This window comes from Octopus sinensis, linkage group LG7 (assembly GCF_006345805.1).
Source record: "Octopus sinensis linkage group LG7, ASM634580v1, whole genome shotgun sequence".
Taxonomy (NCBI): Eukaryota; Metazoa; Mollusca; class Cephalopoda; order Octopoda; family Octopodidae; genus Octopus; species Octopus sinensis.
The window spans coordinates 38,352,871-38,373,182 of NC_043003.1; the positions used below are offsets into that span (position 1 = coordinate 38,352,871).

At 37.6% G+C, this 20,312-nt stretch overlaps 1 protein-coding gene across 3 annotated transcripts in view; it reads right to left on the bottom strand.

Moving 5' to 3' along the window:
• The window catches only part of LOC115214303 (EF-hand calcium-binding domain-containing protein 7-like), a 63,630-nt gene that overhangs the window by 7,257 nt on the left and 36,061 nt on the right, over positions 1-20,312 (bottom strand). For all 3 annotated transcript variants that reach the window (XM_036504710.1, XM_036504711.1, XM_036504709.1), the window contains 4 exons: positions 17,950-18,083; positions 10,215-10,363; positions 7,774-7,896; positions 6,942-7,031 (listed from right to left, as the gene is read on the bottom strand). In XM_036504710.1, the coding sequence (XP_036360603.1) occupies positions 6,942-7,031; positions 7,774-7,896; positions 10,215-10,363; positions 17,950-18,083 (496 nt within the window). The remainder of the gene's footprint in view (positions 1-6,941; positions 7,032-7,773; positions 7,897-10,214; positions 10,364-17,949; positions 18,084-20,312) is intronic.

Sequence of the window (20,312 nt, forward strand, 5' to 3'; positions counted from 1 at the left end):
AAAATAACTTATTTACCACATTTTTAATGCAAAATTTCATGTTGGCTCTTTGTTCCAACTTCTTGTCCATGACAAAATCACAGACTACAGTATACACACGATCACAAAAATACAAATTTCACAACTTGCAAAATAAACACGATGATGTCACTCAGCACATTGCCTCATGAAGGTCATTGCTACTCTTACTGCACATACTACCATGTGCTGCCACCTGTTGATGTGCTACAGAACTAGACCAGGAACTTTTTGATAGCACCTCATATACATTGGGCTTCCACACAGTTTCTGCCTATCAAATTTACTCATAAGGCGTTGGATTGTATATCAAAATAAAAGATTGAAGGTCCTTCCTGAGCCATAGGCTTATAAGATTGGTTCCCTAGATCCTGCGGTGTGAATATTTCTCCTGGATGGGATGCTGATCTGTCACGAGATTACTCACTTTTGCCAGCTGAGTTGATTGGAACATCAAGTGTTCTGCTCCAGAACACAACATATCACCCGGTCCAAGAATCGAAACCACAATCTTATGATCAAGAGTGTAATACCTTAATCACTTAGCCACCTGCTTCCACACACACACACACACATAAGTGTGCATGTATGTAGGTATGTATGTTTCAATGTATATGTGCATGTGTGTCTTTATGTTTGTCTCATACCACTCCTACCACTGCTTGACTGTTGGTTTGTTTATGACCCCGTAACCTAGCAGTTTGGCAAAAGAGATCGATAGAATAATTACCAGACTTTGAAATATAAGTACAGGGTTCAAATTTGTTTGACTCAATACTTCAAGGCAATGGCTCATCATGACTACAGTCCCGTGAATGAAACAAGTAAAAGGTTTGTCTTGCATGGGAAATTTTAGTCCAGAGACTTACAAGGTTTCTGTCAAACAGAACCTAAAAACTGATTGGTACGGAGGAATTCACTCACCAATACAGTGGGACTTCTGGCCCAGAGACATGCTGTCTCTGCATTGTGTCTTTTCTACTACTGCTACTGTAACCTCTCCTCTTCTCATGTTCTCCTTGCACAACTACTACTACCACCACTACCACCACTTGGCAAAAAAAAAAATGAAGACGATTTTAATGATGACAACATTAACATCAAAAACAATGATGATAATGGTGGTGGTGGTGGTGGAGATGCTGGTGGTGATGATGACAATGATAATGAGGCTAGTGATGATGATGATGAAGATGATGATGATGATGACGGTGTTGATAGTGGTGGGGATGGTGACTGTGTTGGTAAGGATGGTGATGGTAGTGGTGATTTTCATGATGATGAGAATAACATCAGGAACAATGATGATAATGGTGGTGATGGTGGTAGCGATGATGATGATGATAATGATGGCAACGATGATGATGATGATGATGATGGTGGTGGTGGTAGTGGTGTTGAAAATGGTAGTAGTTGTGGTGGTAGTCGTAGTGGTGGAGGAGGGTCAGTGGTGGCAGCAACAGTGATGATGATGATGATGATAATGATGGCAACGATGATGATGATGATGGTGGTGGTGGTAGTGGTGTTGAAAATGGTGGTAGTTGTGGTGGTAGTCGTAGTGGTGGTGGAGGGTCAGTGGTGGCAGCAACAGTGATGATGATGATGATGATGATGATGATGATAATGATGGCAACGATGATGATGATGGTAGTGGTGTTGAAAATGGTGGAAGTTGTGGTGGTAGTTGTAGTGGTGGTGGAGGGTCAGTGGTGGCAGAAACAGTGATGATGATGATGATGATAACACTGATGATGATGACGACAAAACAGCGTTCGTGCTAAACATTACTTATGCACAGGACTGGTGTCACCTGCAGTCGTGACCAGAGTTGGTAATATTACGCCATCCAAACAGATGTGGTGGTAAAAATGTGTACACTGCTCACCTTAAGCTTACCTTAAATGTGACAATCCCAGCTTTGCTGACAGTTGCAATCAAACAAAGGACAAACACTGCGAACGTTTCTCAAACACATGTATATGTATGTGTCTTCAGTTTGAATAACTATGAGCAGGACTCACTTTGTAGACATATGTCTGTATGTAAAGCCACACATAAGTACTTGTGTTTCAATGTAGGCAGTTTGCATTTATGCAACTAATTTCATTAAGTCTGATAGGAGGGGGGTAGGACTAAATCTGACACAGTATTTAGTTTGACTACTGATTCTAGTAGTCCACTAGTAACAATGGTGATTATGTTCATGGGAGAAAGGACAACCCTTGTCTCTGTCTGTCTGCCTCTCTCTCTCTCTCACTGCTTGTTTTATTTTTCTCTCTCTCACTCTCTCACTTTCACTTGTATGCATGTATGTATGTATGTATGTATGTATGTATGTATGTATGTATGTATGTATGTATGTATGTATGTGTGTATGTATGTAGATGTGTATGTATATGCATATGCATGTGTACCTGTAACTATGTGTGCATCTATGTAAATATGTATGTACATATGTTAATAGTTTCTACACTCAATATTGCTCTGACCTATTGTACTTTTGTCTGCTGCATGCAAGCATGGAAAAGTAGACATTAAAATGACAATATATATATATACACACACATATATATATATATTATATATATATATATTATACACATACATACATACATATATATTTATATATATATAAATACCGACTGGCCTCGTGCCGGTGGCATGTAAAAAGCACCATCCGATCATGGCCGTTGCCAGCCTCGCCTGGCCCCCATGCCGGTGGCATGTAAAAAGCACCATCCGATCATGGCTGTTTGCCAGCCTCGTCTGGCATGTAAAAAGTACCCACTACACTCACGGAGTGGTTGGCATTAGGAAGGGCATCCAGCCGTAGAAACACTGCCAGATCAGACTGGGCCTGGTGCAGCCTTCTGGCTTCCCAGACCGCAGTTGAACCGTCCAACCCATGCTAGTATGGAAAGCGGATGCTAAACGATGATGATGATGATGATGATGATGATGATGTGTGTGTGTGCCTGAGCACGTGTTTGTGTGTGTGTGTGTGTGTAAATAGATATATTCCAGCCACTTTGCAGTGTGTAGTGGGTGCATTTTTTGTGTCCCCAGCACTGGTGAGGTTACCAAGCAGCTGGCAATGCACAGTAAAGGGAGAAAGCTGCTCCTGGTTGAGTAGGAATGAGTTTCAAAGAGGAGGGAGGTAGCTTTATGTCAGGTGTTGAAAGGCTAAAGTGTGATAGAGTGACGTGTACAGGTGTCTCTCTTGTCAAACAATCTTTGTCAATCAATAATTAATAAAATTTAATAAATAGCTACATAAAATGTTTGGTAAAAGAAATGGATTCAAGAATTTGAGACATTGATTTCACTATGTTTACAGCATGTGATGGTTGCATTCTACCAGTAAAATTCAATGGAGCTGTAAGTTTGGGAGCTTCTGATTTCATATTTGTTACCAAAATATTAATGTCTGGGTGTATATGTTTCTTTATTACCCACAAGGGGCTAAACACAAAGGGGACAAACAAGGACAGACAAATGGATTAAGTCGATTACATCGACCCCAGTGCGTAACTGGTACTTAATTTGTCGACCCCGAAAGGATGAAAGGCAAAGTTGACCTCGGCAGAATTTGAACTCAGAACGTAGTGGCAGACGAAATACTGCTAAGCATTTCACCCGGCATGCTAACGTTTCTGCCAGCTCGCCGCCTTAATGTCTGGGTGTATAATGGAATGGAACAGTATGGAAAATGACTGGGTGAATTATATGAAACATTTAAGGTTTTACTTTTCTGCCAACAAAGTGAAAAATGATGGTATGCAATGAGCCACATTATTGTTTGTGGCTTGTGCTAAACATTATGCAGTTATTCAAGATCTGGCAGATTGGGTAAAATAACATCTGATGTCAGCTCATGGAGAGAAACATTCACTCAGTCCCCAATAAAATTCATGGAGACAGTTTTCGCTCTATTTTCAGGAAAAGAGAGATGATGAAACCCTGCTTAGAAAATAACTGAGGAAAATGTTACTTTGGTGAAAAACTCAGTGGACATCTCAGAAATAGACTGATGAGAAGGGTGATGAATGAAAAAAATTCAATAACAATTGTTCAGTGATAGAACACTGAAGTTAGAAAATGCCTTTGAAATATCTGTTTCAGTTGAGTAAGTCACAAATGTTCTGGGAATATTCAGTTTGTGCAAGGCCTACCAAGGAATGGATCTGAGAAGTCTATTTATAGATTGCCAGGGAAATATGAATGGTGCCTCTGTGGAAATACCAGCTATCTTGCTGATAAGTGTCCTTTTAAAAATGGGGAATGTTTTGGATGGAAGTGAATTAGACATACTCATATAAGGTATAGACAAGATGTATGTAGGCAGTCTAGTGGGGGAAAAACACAACAGAAAAATTATTTTCTATAATATTGACAAGAATGATGATTGTTTTGGTGGAGCAGATCAATGTATGAAGTTGGAAATGTATACAATTAGCGTGTTACATACACAGCCTGTCTAACCGATGCCAGCATGGAACACGGACATTAAATAATGAAGATGATTATGTCATGTACATTGAGTGTACAAGTCAAATAGTTTGTAAATAATTGGACAGTATTTAGGTAGTTTCCCAAGCTTTCCAACTTGCCCAATATCCGTGCCTTCTTTTCTGCTGTACAAGGCCGACATTACCTTATGCCATTGTGCTTGGGTTGGATCTTTCAAGAATTCTCCATTTTATATTGTAAGCTGTGTTGAACTCTCTCAGTTTCCAAATAAAGTTGGCCAGTTGCATAGAAACCTGCCTATCAAAGGACACATGTTTATAAAATATTTCTTTGAATTTACTTTCAACCATATCTATGTAGTGGATTTTCCCAGGTGATAAACATACCGTAGTTGTGGTAACTTCAGCTTCATTTATAGCTGACTAGCAGTATCGCCCGGCGTTGCTCGGGTTTGTAAGGGAAATAACTATAAAGCATTTATAGAGAGTTATAGCCAAAAAATAGCAAAAAAATGGGGAAAAAATGATGGTAAATTTTTTATTGAGAGTTAAAAAGGTCGAGTTGCGTCCCCTAGACAGTCTGTGGTTTGTGTTTCTGATTCTCGACCCCATGTCGAATTTATCGATTTTTTTTCAGAACTGGGGGAACTTTTCAAAATTTTCGCTGCGTTAGTTTTGATTAATGACATTGGGCTGTGTGTGTGTCAAGTTTCATCAGAATCGGTTGAAAGCCGTGGTCAGGGTGAGGGTACAACCTAACAGACACACAGACACGCAGACAGACAAACTGCCGTTTATATAGAGAGAGATTCCATGTTGCATGCCTGGACTAAAGAACATATTTTAATTCTTCTATATTAACACATTGGAATACTGGAATACCATGTTTGGGTGGCTTGTTGATGATTATTTTTTTAACACAAGTGCTTAAGTGAACTGATGCAATATTTACTAAAATTCATCACATACAAGTGTGTATATGAATGTGTATGTGTGTGTGAAAGAGAAAGTGAGAGACAGAGAGAAAGCAGGAGTGTGTTTGTGTATGTGTGCAGACTTTGAGATATATTTATATATGCGTGTGTGTGCATATATACACATACAAGCCTATTTACGTAGACACATACATACCTGTCTACATTACACATTCACACACATACACTCTCCACAACACACACACACACACACACACACATTTATCAATGCCTTATGTAAATTTCATATCCTGAACATTTATTTTGGTTTTCCACTTTGAGAAGAAAAATTCCAGTCATTAAACAAGGGTCAAAGATCTTTCTGGCAAAGTGAAATAACAATTGTGACTGAGTTAAAAGTGGATTTACGGGTTAGAATAGTATCTGTGACAGTCCTGCTAAATGATAACAACATACACACATGCACAGTATCTGTCATAGTCCTGCTAAAAGGTTAGACATACACACTTGTGATCAATTGAGTTGTAGTTCATTCATTCAGTTTTTCTGACTCAATCAAGAATAAAACCTGTGAAAGTATAAGTGTGGGTGTGGACGGGGGTGAGTAGAGGGGGAGCTGTCGGTTGTAGTGATGTATAAGGAGTATTGTATAAGAAGTATATCTGGTCTAATGGTAGATGAAAAGCTTGTTTAGTATATTGGTTTCAAATTTTGGCACAAGGCCAGCAATTTGGAGAGAAAGAGTTAGTTAATTACATCAACCCCAGTGTTCAGCTGGTACTTATTTTATCAACCCTGAAAGGATGAAAAGGAAAGTCAATGTTGGCAGGATTTGAACTCAGAATGTAAGGGCAGATGAAATGCCACTAAGTATTTTGCTCAGTGTGCTAATGATTCTGCCGGCTTGCTGCCTTAAAGCTTGTGCAGTATATTGATTGGTGGGACTTAACTCTGGGGTATACAGTTAAAAGGGTATATATTTGGGGGTATGCAGTAAGACAGAATGTGTTTCTGGGACATATAACTAGATAGGGTGTGTGTTTCGGGTATATAGCTGAGTTGAATATGAGTTTAATAACTAAGCAGGGTGTATGTCTGATGTATATAGCTGGACAGAGTGTATGTCTAGGGTATATAACTTAGACAAGATGTATGTTTGAAATATACTGCTAGATAGGGTGCATATTTGTGGTATATCACTGAACAGAATGCTTGTCTTGGGTATATCACTGGGTAGGGTGTGTGTCTGGGGTATATAGCTTTACGGAATGTATATCTAGGGTTGGGTGAGTGTCTGATGTATATAGCTACACAGGATGTGTGTCAGGGGTATATAGCTGATCAGGGTGTATACCTGGTATATGTAGTTAGCCAGAGTGTCTACATTATTTTTTCTTCTCTTCATTAAGGGTGTAATTTTAATGAATTAAAGTTTTGTGCATATCACTGTATCATGTATGCCAACATCGACCTATTTTTCATGCAGAAGGTATCTTCAGGTCATTTTCATACTTACAAGGTTCTGGATGACTGCAGTATATCTGGCGTCACTGTGGTATTCATGAATCAGAATATCAGGTGCATTTCCAACATTCCACGAGAATCCCTTAAATTGGAATAAAAAGAAATAGAAAAACAATAGATAGATGTGATTTGAGAGACTTCATTGCTATTTCTAATATGTTAAGTGACCACATAGAGTACCCCTTCATTAGTTTGTGTCTCTTAATGCAGTTATTCTCAAACTGACAAATACTAACTCCTCCTACTACCATCAAGCACTTTTTGGAATGTGGTGGGGATCTCTTTATAAGAAAATGAAATTTGTATCCATTTATAAGAAAACTAACTTTGCTTCCATTTATATCAACATCATCATTATCATCATTTAGTGTCAGTTTTCTATGCTGGTATGGGTTGGACAGTTTGACAGGAGCTGACAAAGCCTGGGGCTGCTTCATGTTCCATAGTCTGTTTTGGTTTGGTTTCTATGGCTGGGTGCCCTTCCTAATGCCAACCACTTTACAGTGGGTACTGGGTGCTTTTTACATGGCATCAGCACCATTGCTTTATATGTGGTACCATCATCAGTGTTTTTTACATGGTACCATCACCAATGCTTTTTATGCGGCACCAGCACTTTTTACACACATACACACACATAGATGGACTTCAATAAATTTCTGTGTATCAGATCCACTCACAAGCTTTGGTCAGCTTGGGGCTATAATAGAAGACATTTGCTCAGGGTCTTAAGCATTGGAATTGAACCCAAACTACATGGTTGGGGAGCAAACTTTTCAAACACAGCCAAGCCTGAAAAAAAAAATGTTCTAATGATTTCTTACCTTGTTGATAACAGATTCACATATAGCTTTTTCCAGATCAACTCCACCACTTTCAACATTTAAAACATCAAGAATAGCCTCTGGAGATTCCTCAAGAAACACATTCAGTTCAAATTGAAAAGCCTAAAACCAGAAATAAAACAATGAAATCGTATTTATTACAAGTAAAGATACAATTATTTTTAAACAAGTTGCAGTAGATGTTTTTTTTAAAACAACAACAAACAACAACAACTGCTGCTGCCACTGCAACCACCATCACCACCAACAGAAGCAGCAGCGGCAGCACATGTCCTTTATCCATGGCACCAAACAAAAATGTATCAAGACATAATTCATTTACATTTTAATGAAAAATTTCCCACTACTGTGTCACTCAGCATCCCATAATGCTGAACATGTCCTCATGGGAGTCTAATTTCACAAGTGAGATTAAATACATGTGGATAGGATTCTGTTTATTTACTTAACTTTTCTTACTGTAGTGGCTTTTGCAGTCAATCAAATTCCTCTGTCAGAACAGGCTATCTTAAATTAACTATTTCACATATATTCTGGTCTCATTTCAAAACAGATAGAGAACCTTGATTTCAGTATTTAACAATAGTTGTTCTTATTTCTTCTTTAATTGATGCAAATATTAGAACTTTCAGAACTATTTAACTCTCAATAATCAATGAAAGACAGTAGAAAATAAACTAAAATACTAAAAACAATAAACAAAAATAAAAGAAGAGTATAGTTGAGGAAAAAGTTGAAACAAACAGTATATTACAGAAAGCAATAGCAATGCAGATAGAATATTAAATATAAAAAAATAATAAGAACAAGGAGTGGCTGTGTGGTAAGTAGCTTGCTAACCAACCACATGGTTCGGGTTCAGTCCCACTGTGTGGCATCTTGGGCAAGTGTCTTCTGCTATAGCCCCGGGCCGACCAATGCCTTGTGAGTGGATTTGGTAGACGGAAACTGAAAGAAGCCTGTCGTATATATGTATATATATATATATATATATATATATATATGTATGTGTGTGTGTGTCTGTCCCCCTAGCATTGCTTGACAACCGATGCTGGTGTGTTTACGTCCCCGTCACTTAGCAGTTTGGCAAAAGAGACCGATAGAATAAGTACTGGGCTTACAAAGAATAAGTCCCGGGGTCAATTTGCTCGACTAAAGGCGGTGCTCCAGCATGGCCGCAGTCAAATGACTGAAACAAGTAAAAGAGTAAAAGAGTAAAAGAGAGAGAGATTGAAATGTTTCTTTAGAAATATTTAATTAGTTCTCATGTTTCAAGTTTAAAATGTCATAGCCTCAAACTTCTATTTCTTTAATCATATGATAATTTTCTTCTCATGCACACAAATCTGACATAACAACAAAATGAACACAGTTTCTCTCTCTCATTCTTTAAAGCTTTGAAAAGGAGTTTTTAACTCAAAATATTGAGACTAAATATATACTCCTAAGGTAACATCACAATATCTTTGTTATTGTGATTTTTAATATTTAATGTCCTCAAAGGTGACAAGCTGGCAGAATCATTACCATGCTGGTAAAGATGCTTAACAGCATTTCTTCCAACTTTATGTTCTGACTTCAAGTGATGCTGGGGTAGACTTTACCTTTCATCCTTTTGGGAGGCCAATAAAATAAAGTACAAGTCGAATACAGGGGTTCAAAATTCCCTGAAACTGCTGGCATTGAACCAAAATTTGAAGCCAATGTTTAATGTTTTCTTGGTATTGCTATTGTCTTCTATAATACACTGATTTACTAAGAGAATTTTTTTTTATTTTACTCAGTAAGTCTTTTACTTTTTCCGTTATTAAGTTATAGTCATTCTAATGCATTGCCTTCAGAGTTTGGTCAAACAAATCAACCCCAGCACTTTTTTAAAAGTCTGGTACTTGTTCTACGAGTTTTTTTTTTACTGAACTGCTAAGTTACGAGGATGTAATCAAACCAACACCGGTTGTCAGGCGATGATCGAGGACAAACCTCAAAACAAAGAAACAAACACACACACACGATGGGTTTCCATACAGTTTCCATATCCCAAATTCACTCACATTGTAGCCTGGGGCACTAGTAGAAGACATATGCACCCAAGGTATAGCACTATGGGACTGAACCCTTAATCACATGGCTGCTAAGAGAGCTTCTTAACCACATAGTTTTGCCTGCACCTGATATTGAGAAATACTGATCAAAGAAAAAACATGTGTAATTCCCAGTTCCAGTAGTTTCTAAGACACCATGATGGGGGACATTCAAGTAAAAAAAACAAACTGCATAAAAACAAAGGGCCCAATGTTTTTGGTGCTTGGATATTTTAGAAAGGGAGAATAAAGTAAGTGATGTCCAACAAAAAAACGAGTCTGGTAGTTAGATAACATTAAACCTTCATTGTGGATCTATAAAAATGGATACAAACGTACTTGGTCAAGAACTAAAGCTCGGTTCAATCCCATACTGTCAAGTGTGATCCATAAATCTTCAGCATCGCCGTTGTTGTCTTCAGCCTCCATTTCATGTAAATTAAGGAAACCTAACTGTGTCAGTTCACCATCATTCAAGTCAAACCTTTCTGCAAGATGAAGAGGAATAAAAATTTTATGAGGTTATAATTTTGTGGATTGTTAATTTCATATGGGGTGCAAGTGTGGTGGCTGTGTGGTAAGAACTTTGCTCCCCAATGACATGGTTCTGGGTTCAGTCCCACTCACACTATGACACCCCGAGCGAATGTCTTCTATATTAGCCCTGAGCTGATCAATGCATTGTGAATGGATTTGGTAGTCAGAATCTCAAAGAAGTCTGTCCTTTGTGTGTGTGTGTGTGTGAGAAAGAGAGAGAGAGAGAGCCCATATGATTGTCTACACACACACATTAAAAAAAAAAAATATATATATATATATATATATACACACACACACATATATATACACACACAAATATATATATACATATATATATATATATATATATATACCATAACCTTGTGGCCTATGCCAGGGGTATAACCAGCCCACTTATGCATACCTTTCCTTCATTGGATACTAAACTCTGCTTGCGAAGACCTGTTGAGGCAAGTGAAATCGAAATCAAATTCGATGACTGGCTAGTGGAGTGCTAAGAGCACCATCTGAGCATCATCGGTGCCAGAGAAGCTAACTGATGATGACGATGAAGATGATACAGTGAGATTGAACCTGGTAATCAAATGTCTCAACAGAAATGTAACTAACACACAGCCACAAGTGAACCCCAAATACTCTCCCTTTCTATCTGCTCTTCTACTTCAATTAGTAGCAGGGATAAGTGGAGAATAACTAGGTGAGGTTAAAGCAGTTAGCATTTGCTTTGAATAGTTGCAGATTTGTGATTGAAGTTGAAACACTTTGGAGCAGCAAGGATTAACAAGCTAGCAAATATGACAGACAGGTTCTCTCTTTAATTGACATTATCACCAATATGTCAACAGCTATTAAGAAATGATGATGATAATGATTATTTTTGGTGTTGGTATCAGGAGGCATTGTAGGCATACAGAGTGGTGGGAATGGTGTGTATGTTTATGTGTGTATGACTGTATGTATATATATATATGTATATACAAGGCGGCGAGCTGGCAGAAACGTTAGCACGCCGGGAGAAATGCGTAACCGTATATCGTCTGGCGTTATGTTCTGGGTTCAAATTTCGCCGAGGCCGACTTTGCCTTTCATCCTTTCGGGGTCGATAAATTAAGTACCAGTTGCACACTGGAGTCGATATAATCGACTTAATCCGTTTATCTGTCCTTGTTTGTCCCCTCTGTGTTTAGCCCCTTGTGGGTAGTAAAGAAATATATATATGTATATACCCATACACATGCATACACACACACACATGCGTGTGTGTGTGTGGGTGTGTGTATACATACTATCTATATATATATATAATCATCAATAAATTTATATCAAATATTGTATGAGGTAAGTTTTCCAGCACAATTTCTGCAATCCGACTGAGGAGATTTGTCTTTTGGCTCAGTTTGACTTGTCTGAATGTCTGAATAAGTGACTGAACACTAGATATACAAGAGGAAAACGGGCACTGCACTGGCCTAAATAAACTTTTGCAGTCTACTAGAGAAGTACACTATTGAGATTGTTGTTTAACAACTACATATTACAGTATATATATATATATATATATATATATATATATATGATGGGCTTCTTTCAGTTTCCATCTACCAAATCCACTCACAAGGCTTTGGTCGGCCCGAGGCTATAGTAGAAGACACTTGCCCAAGGTGCCACGCAGTGGGACTGAACCCGGAACCATGTGGTTGGTTAGCAAGCTACTTACCACACAGCCACTCCTGTGCATATATATATATATATATATATATATATAAATAAGCAACAAGGATATCCAAGGTAGAGTAGTACAATTGTTTCATGCTACTTCATCTTTATATCTACCCTCTTTATAATGTTGGCAAATGAAATAGGGATAAGAATGTGCATCGTCCGTTTAATTGGAAAATTCTATATGTGGCTGAAGATTGCTTGACATTTTAAAACTGATGTAATACTTCCAGTATTTAATAAAATGGAGTAGCATGAAACAATTGTACTACTCTACCTTGGATATTCTTGTTGCTTATTTTGATTATAATCACCCCCATTTTATTTATATGGATAATACCATACAAAATTCTGGTGCCTTTAACTTAAGTACCATATTCATTTGAATCTAAATTTTGCTGAACTTATATATATATATATATATATAATATATATATATATTATATATATATATATATATGTATGTATGTATATATATATATATATATATGTATATATATATATATATATATGTATATATATATATATATAGGTATATATATATATATACATATATATATAGTATATATATACATATATATATATATATACATACATACATACATACATACATACATATATATATATATATATATATATATATATATATAAGTTCAGCAAAATTTAGATTCAAATGAATATGGTACTTAAGTTAAAGGCACCAGAATTATATATATATATATAGGTATATATATATATATATGTATATATATATATATATATATATATATATATATATATACATATCTATACGCACACACACACACACACACACATCACACACCTACATATATTACTGGCAGTGCTCCAACATGGCTGCAGTCAAATGACTGAAACAAGTAAAAGAATAAAAGAATATATATATATATATACTGAGTTGGCAAGAAAGTAATTTCGGCTTTGTAGTGTAAAATAAAAGTCCTTTTTTTTTTCATACAAAGAATGAATTTTAATCAATTATGTATTTTCCATTTTGTTCGATGACCTTTTGCCATCTTTCTGGCAACTTCATGATTCCACACACATAGAGCTTCTGGTCCTTATCAACCAAAAACTGAAGCAAGCGCTATTTCAAGTCATAGACCTGTTGGGGCAAGCGAAGTTGAAATCGAGCCTCATCCGACGACAGGCACCCCTGCCAACCTCCCTTCATTGGACACTAAACTCTGCTTGCGAAGACCTGTGGGGGCAAGTGAAATCGAAATCGGAATCAAAATTGAACCAATCCTATGACTGGCACCCGGCAGTTGCCAGGACCGCTGGACTGACTCCTGTGCAGGTGGCAAGTGAAGAAACACCATTCCGACCCTGTGCTTGAGGAGATCCATTGAGTCAAGTACACCGACATCAAAATCAATGGAAACTGCAGTTGTGATCCCTGAGCCGGTGGCACATAAACAGCACCATCTGAAGGTGGCCGATGCCAGCGCTGCCTAGACTGGCTTCCATACCAGTGGCACGTAAAAAGCGCTATCCGAATCGTGGCTGATGCCAGTGCCGCCTCGACTGGCTTCCGTGCCAGTGGCACGTAAAATACACCAATCCGATCGTGGCCATTGCCAGCCTCGCCTGGCATCTGTGCAGGTGGCACGTAAACAGCACCCACTACACTCACGGAGTGGTTGGCATTAGGAAGGGCATCCAGCTGTAGAAACACTGCCAGATCAGACTGGAGCCTGGTGCAGCCTTCTGGCTTCCCAGATCCCCGGTCGAACCGTCCAACCCATGCTAGCATGGAGAACGGATGTTAAACGATGATGATGATGATGATGATGACACACACACACACACATATATACATATATAGAATATATATATATATAGGGAGAGAGAGAGAGATATATCCATATGCACACACACACACACACATATATATATATATATATGCCAGCCTCGTCTCCGTCTGCCAGCCTCGTCTGGCACCTGTGTCGGTGGCACATAAAAAACACCATCCGAGCGTGGCCGTTTGCCAGCCTCGTCTGGCACCTGTGTCGGTGGCACATAAAATCACCCACTACACTCTCGGAGTGGTTGGCGTTAGGAAGGGCATCCAGCTGTAGAAACACTGCCAGATCTGACTGGACTGGTGCAGCTTTCGGGCTCCCCAGACCCCAGTTGAACCGTCCAACCCATGCTAGCATGGAAAGCGGACGTTAAATGATGATGATGATGATGATGATGATGATATATAGGTATATATATATAGGTATATATATATATATATATATATATATATATATATATATATATATAATATATATATATATATATATATAGTTGAGTGAGAGACCAACAAAACTCCCCGTAACACAAAAGATGAACTGAAGGTAAGGATTATGGCAGCATCCACCAACTTAAACAAGGAGACCGCCCAGAAGAGTTGCCGGAGATTCCTAAGTCATCTAGAGGCCGTGGTTGAAGCCAATGGCGATTTTATTGAATAAATTTACTCATTAGTATTTGAAGATATTTTAATGTAATTTTGGTAAATATATCTGTTTAAATGAGATGTTGGTGCGATTCTCATTTTTGTGCAATTTAGATGATTTATTCACTGCACCCTGTATATAGCATATATAAAGATGCATAAAATAAATATAAATAATTTATATAAAGTATATCATATGATACATACCCATCTTTGTACCCACTCTTTCTCTATATATATTATATATATATGCATATACTTTTACTAGTACTGGCTTCAGCCAAAGCTATATGTCTATATATATATATATATATATATATATATAACATACATATGTATACACATACTCTTTTACTTATTTCAGTCATTTGACTGAGGCCATGCTGGAGCACCGCCTTTAGTCGAGCAAATCGACCCCAAGACTTATTCTTTGTAAGCCTAGTACTTATTCTATCGGTCTCTTTTGCCGAACCACTAAGTTACGGGGAGGGACATAAACACTCCAGCATCGGTTGTCAAGCGATGTTGGGGGGACAAACACAGACAAACATACATGCATATACACATATATATATATACATATATACGATGGGCTTCTTTCAGTTTCTATCTACCAAATCCACTCACAAGGCTTTGGTCAGCCCAAAGCTATAGTAGAAGACACTTGCCCAAGGTGCCACGCAGTGGGACTGAACCTGAAACCAAGTGGTTGGTAAGCAAGCTACTTACCACACAGCCACTCCTACATATATATATGTGTGTATACATACATATATATATATACATGTACACACACACACACACATGTCAATACATATATACTGAAATATAAATTAACACCTAGAGCATGCATATAAAGATGTTAACATGTACAAAAACATAGAACTTCCATCTTTCCCCCTTCTCCAAGGAGATATGGAGACATTTGACACAATGTACACAGATTCAAAGATATATATGTACATGAAAATTACATAAAAATAAACTTCAGGTTACACTCACACAGACATATTCATACACTTGCTCATTCACACAGACCTACACACAAACATATACACAGATACCCACTCACACACACAGGCAAAGCTAGACATGCGTAGATACACATACTCTCACTACTGTCATTGTTTCTGTCTCTTTTTCTTTGTCCATCTCTATCTGTTGCTCTCTTTTTCTCACCCACAGATACTTACACACTCTTCATATGTGTGGGTAGATTCACAAACACACATGCACACACACACACACACACATACATGCATGCACTCTTCATGTGAGAGTAAATTCACAAACACACACACACACACAGACACATACATACATGCACTCTTCATGTGTGGGTAGATTCACAAACACACATGCACACACACACATACACACACGCACTCCCCAACACACACACACATACACACACGCACTCACCAACACACACACACAAACACACAAATGCACACACACATTCTCATTTTCTTTCATCTTGAAGTAGATGTAGATAAAATACATGCAAAAGCAATGATTTTGTATTTACTTATGGAGATTTTTGGGGAAGTTGTTAAACTAGAAAATTGGGTTGAATTGGGATGGCAGAGAAAACACTGCGTAGTTGTTGAACATGTTTAGCTCGGAGATAACGATGGAAAACATTGCAGGCTTACAACATGTTTAAACTGGAGGGGAGAAAATAATACATGCTTATACATATCTAGATTGGAGGAGAAAATAGTTCAGGCTTAAATGCTTAGATTACATGAGAAAATAGTGCAAGCTTACAGAAGTTTATTTTGGAGGAGAAAATGATAAATGCTTACATAAATTTAGATTAGGAGAGAATGCAGGCTTATGTGTTTAGATTACATGAGAAAATAATGCAGGTTTTCAGGTTTAGAATGTAGGAGAAAATAGTTCAAACTTATATGTTTAGATTGGAAGAGAAAGTAGAGCAGTATTACACATGTTTATACTGGAGGTGAAAGTAGCGCAGGTTTACAGATGTTTGGATTAGGGGAGAAAATAGCACAGGATTACATATTTAGAGTGGAGTAGAAAACAGAGCAGGTTTAATACGTTTACATTGGAGGAGAAAGTAGTACAGGCATGCAGATATTTAGACTGGAGGAGAAAATAGATTTGAAGAGTAAGCAGTACAAGCTTACATATGATTAGATTAAAGGAAAAAAATAGTACAGGTTTACACGGGTTTAAAGGAGAAAATAATAGAGGCATATACATGTTTAGATTAGAGTAGAAAGTAGAGCAGGCTTACAGATATTGGAGGAGAAAAATAGAGCAGGTTCATATATTTGCAATCAAGGAGAAAATAGAGCAGGCTTTAGATATTTGCATTGAAGGAGAAAATAGAGTAGGCTTTAGATATTTAGATTGGAGGGCAAAATTTTGGAATAAGTCCTTTACATCATTGTATGTTGTAGGAGGTGAGTAGAATGGTTATTGATAAGAAAGCCATCTACTTATAAAATTCTGCCTCAGAAAACAAGTCAAAATTGTGCCAGCATAGAAAAATGGATATAAAATGTTGACAATGACAATGATAACAATACCACTAAAATGATGTAATGGTCATGGTTGGAATGCTTTTGATAATAGGTCTGCTCAATCTCACATGACCTAGGGCTAAAGAACAAGCTATAACCGATGTAGTTCTTACAGAAAAAAAAAGCTGATATTGTATGTGTTGTATTTTAGAGAATAGCAATAACACTGGTGTTTCATTTTGATCAGTGCTGCAAAGATCAGTTCTTTACAAAGAATGAATGTTCTAGGATATCCTCTAATTAGACATGTCTTCCACAAAGTGTGCATGTGTGTGTGTGTGTAACTGTGTTCATAATACTTCTCGTCTAGATGTGTTTGTTGACTGTAAACAAACATCAGCCTCACTATTAATACAGGTGATGCTATTTTCTTGCAGTTGATTGCTAAAGCATGTCTGGGCTTCTTGACATGCCTTGACATGTTGCACAATCTTTGTAAACAAGAGACTCAGTTTTGAAACGGCATTGTTTATTGATAATTTACTGCGTAACCATATCCAGGCTGTTCACTGTTTGGTAGACAACGGGGTTTAATACTTTGATTGGAAACAGGTGAGGGTTGGCAACAGCAAGGGCATTTGGTTCTAGAAAATCTGTCACAATAAATTCTGCCAACTAAATTCTCTTACAGAATAGACTTTGGCCAGCCTGGAGCTTGTCCAGTGAGCTACACTGTGGGACATAACCTGAAACTACATGGTTGTGAAGCAAACATCTCAATCAGACCACACCTGCACCTAATTCCCCAAGAACTTCTAAAGAATGCAGCCAAGACAAAAATAATTGAAAACCTTACCTTCAACAATCTGCCACTCTTGAGCAGTTAACTGTTCTCCACTTGTACAATAATGGAAAAAACTAAGTTCTTTGCGACTGAGTTTGCCATTTTTGTCAAGGTCGCAGAGGTCAAATATTTTTTCTAGAGATTTCCTAAAGACAATGAAAAAAATACATTTAATATATGCTTTTTATTTCCCATATACATAGAGTGCAGTGAATACATTGTTGTGTAAATTACGCAAAAATGAAAATAACTCAGTTCTATATTTAAGAGATGAGGAATTATGTACATTATTTACATTATTTACAATTGACAGAAATTTGTCCTCATTTTGTTTGTTATTAACACGTTTTGACTGATATACCCTCCAGCCTTCATCAGGTGTCTTGGGGAAATTTCAAACCTGGGTTCTCATTCCTAAGATATTTTTCGATGTTGTTATTATTATTATTATTATTATTTTTTAATCAGGTCACTGCCTGTAATTGAACTTGGAATATTGGGGTTAGTAGCCTGCACTCTTAACCACTACGCCATATGCCCATGGGCATCCTTGGTATTACAAGCAGTTTTGTTGGTCTCTTGCTCAACTGTGCCCTGCATAGAAATTATCTGACAGCCATGACTAGGTTCTCCTGCTTCTGTGGCATGGTGCAGAGTCTTGTTGCCAGACACATGGTCTTCCTAGCAGCCACCCTCTTGACCTAGAGCAGCACTACCTCCTCCAGGCACTGTGTTGAGTCTGAGGCCATGTGGGAAGATGAATGGAGGCATAACGTTGTCATCACTAGTGATCATTCCAAACACCATAATGTTGACTGGATGTTTGGTTTTTATCACTCTCGGTACATGCACTGTCCTTAGATTGACACCCAAACACTCTGAAATGTTAGTTTGGAACTTCAAGAGTGAATGTCAAGCTGTACAGAATGTTGTTTCAAAATTTCTGGCAGTGAATTGTGTCATGGTGCTCACAGACATGCCCAACTGACCCTACTATACTGTGTAGTTGGCAAAATCAAAAACAAGCAATGCACAGGTGTGAAATTAAAGATATAAAATGGCAACAATTTATCCATCGCACCCAGTATATGTATATATTTCCACTTTAATAATTAGATGTTTATAAATTTAAACATCGAATTATTAAAGTGGAAACATCATCGGAAAATCCATTTCTATTCATATATATATATATATATATATATATTGGGTGATCCTATAAATAATGTGGTTTTTTTCAACTGCATAAACTAAAAGTCGAGGAGAACGGTATAAACTACCTGCATCAACTTGCTATAAAAGCAATTAGTAATTTTGCCTTGTCCTTATTCTTAGTGCAAGTTTTGAAGTGTGCAGTTCGATTTTAACAGTTATTTTTTAAAAGCTATAATAGAAGTGACAAAGGAGCATGTTTGACAAATTTTGCTTTTATGAGTTCAATAAAGGTAACAAGACAATAGAAAGTGCGAGAAATATTAATGCAGTATATGGGGATTGGACAATAAACATAAGCCAGTGTCAATGATGGTTCCAGAAATTCCAAGACGGAAACTACAGCCTAGAAGATGAACTTCATCCTGGAAGAACTGTAGAACTTGACGAAGATGTCCTGCAAACCCTGGTGGCACAAAATCCCACCGTAACTGTTGAGGAGCTAGCAGAGAAGCTTGGATTTTGTCATTCAACCATTCATTGGCATCTGTGTGTCATCAGAAAAGTTAGCAAATTGGGTTGATGTGTTCTCCACAAACTGTCTGAGTCTAATTGCGCATAGAGAGTGGATGCATGCTCTTCTTTGCAGTCACGTCTCACAAATGAACCTTTTTTGAACCGAATAGTGACTGGTGATGAGAAATGGGTTCTCTATTAAAATGTCACGCACCAATGTCAGTGGGTAGGGAAAAGAGAAACATCAGAACACCAGGCTAAAGAGGGTCTTCACCCATGTAAGGTGTTGTTATCTGTTTAATGGGATATGAAAGGTTTAGTCCACTTTTAACTCTTAAACCCAAACCAAAGAATAACTAAGGAGATCTACTGTGAGCAGCTTGAATGACTTAAATCAGTGCTAGAAGAGAAACGACTATCTTTGATTTCAAGACAAAAGATGTTCTTCTATCAGGATAATGCTCGGCCACATACAGTGAGGATGATATTCCAAAGGCTGAAGCAGTTTGAATGGGAAATGATGTCCGACCCACCATATTCGGTGGACATTACCCGATCTGATTATCATTTATTCCGCAGTCTTCAAAACCAATTGGACAGAAAAAATAAGAATTTTGTAGGTTAGAACAATACTTGAGGAGTATTTTTCAACACAGATAGATGGAAAAGCATTGTAGAAAATGAAGGAGAGCATATTTGAAACTAAA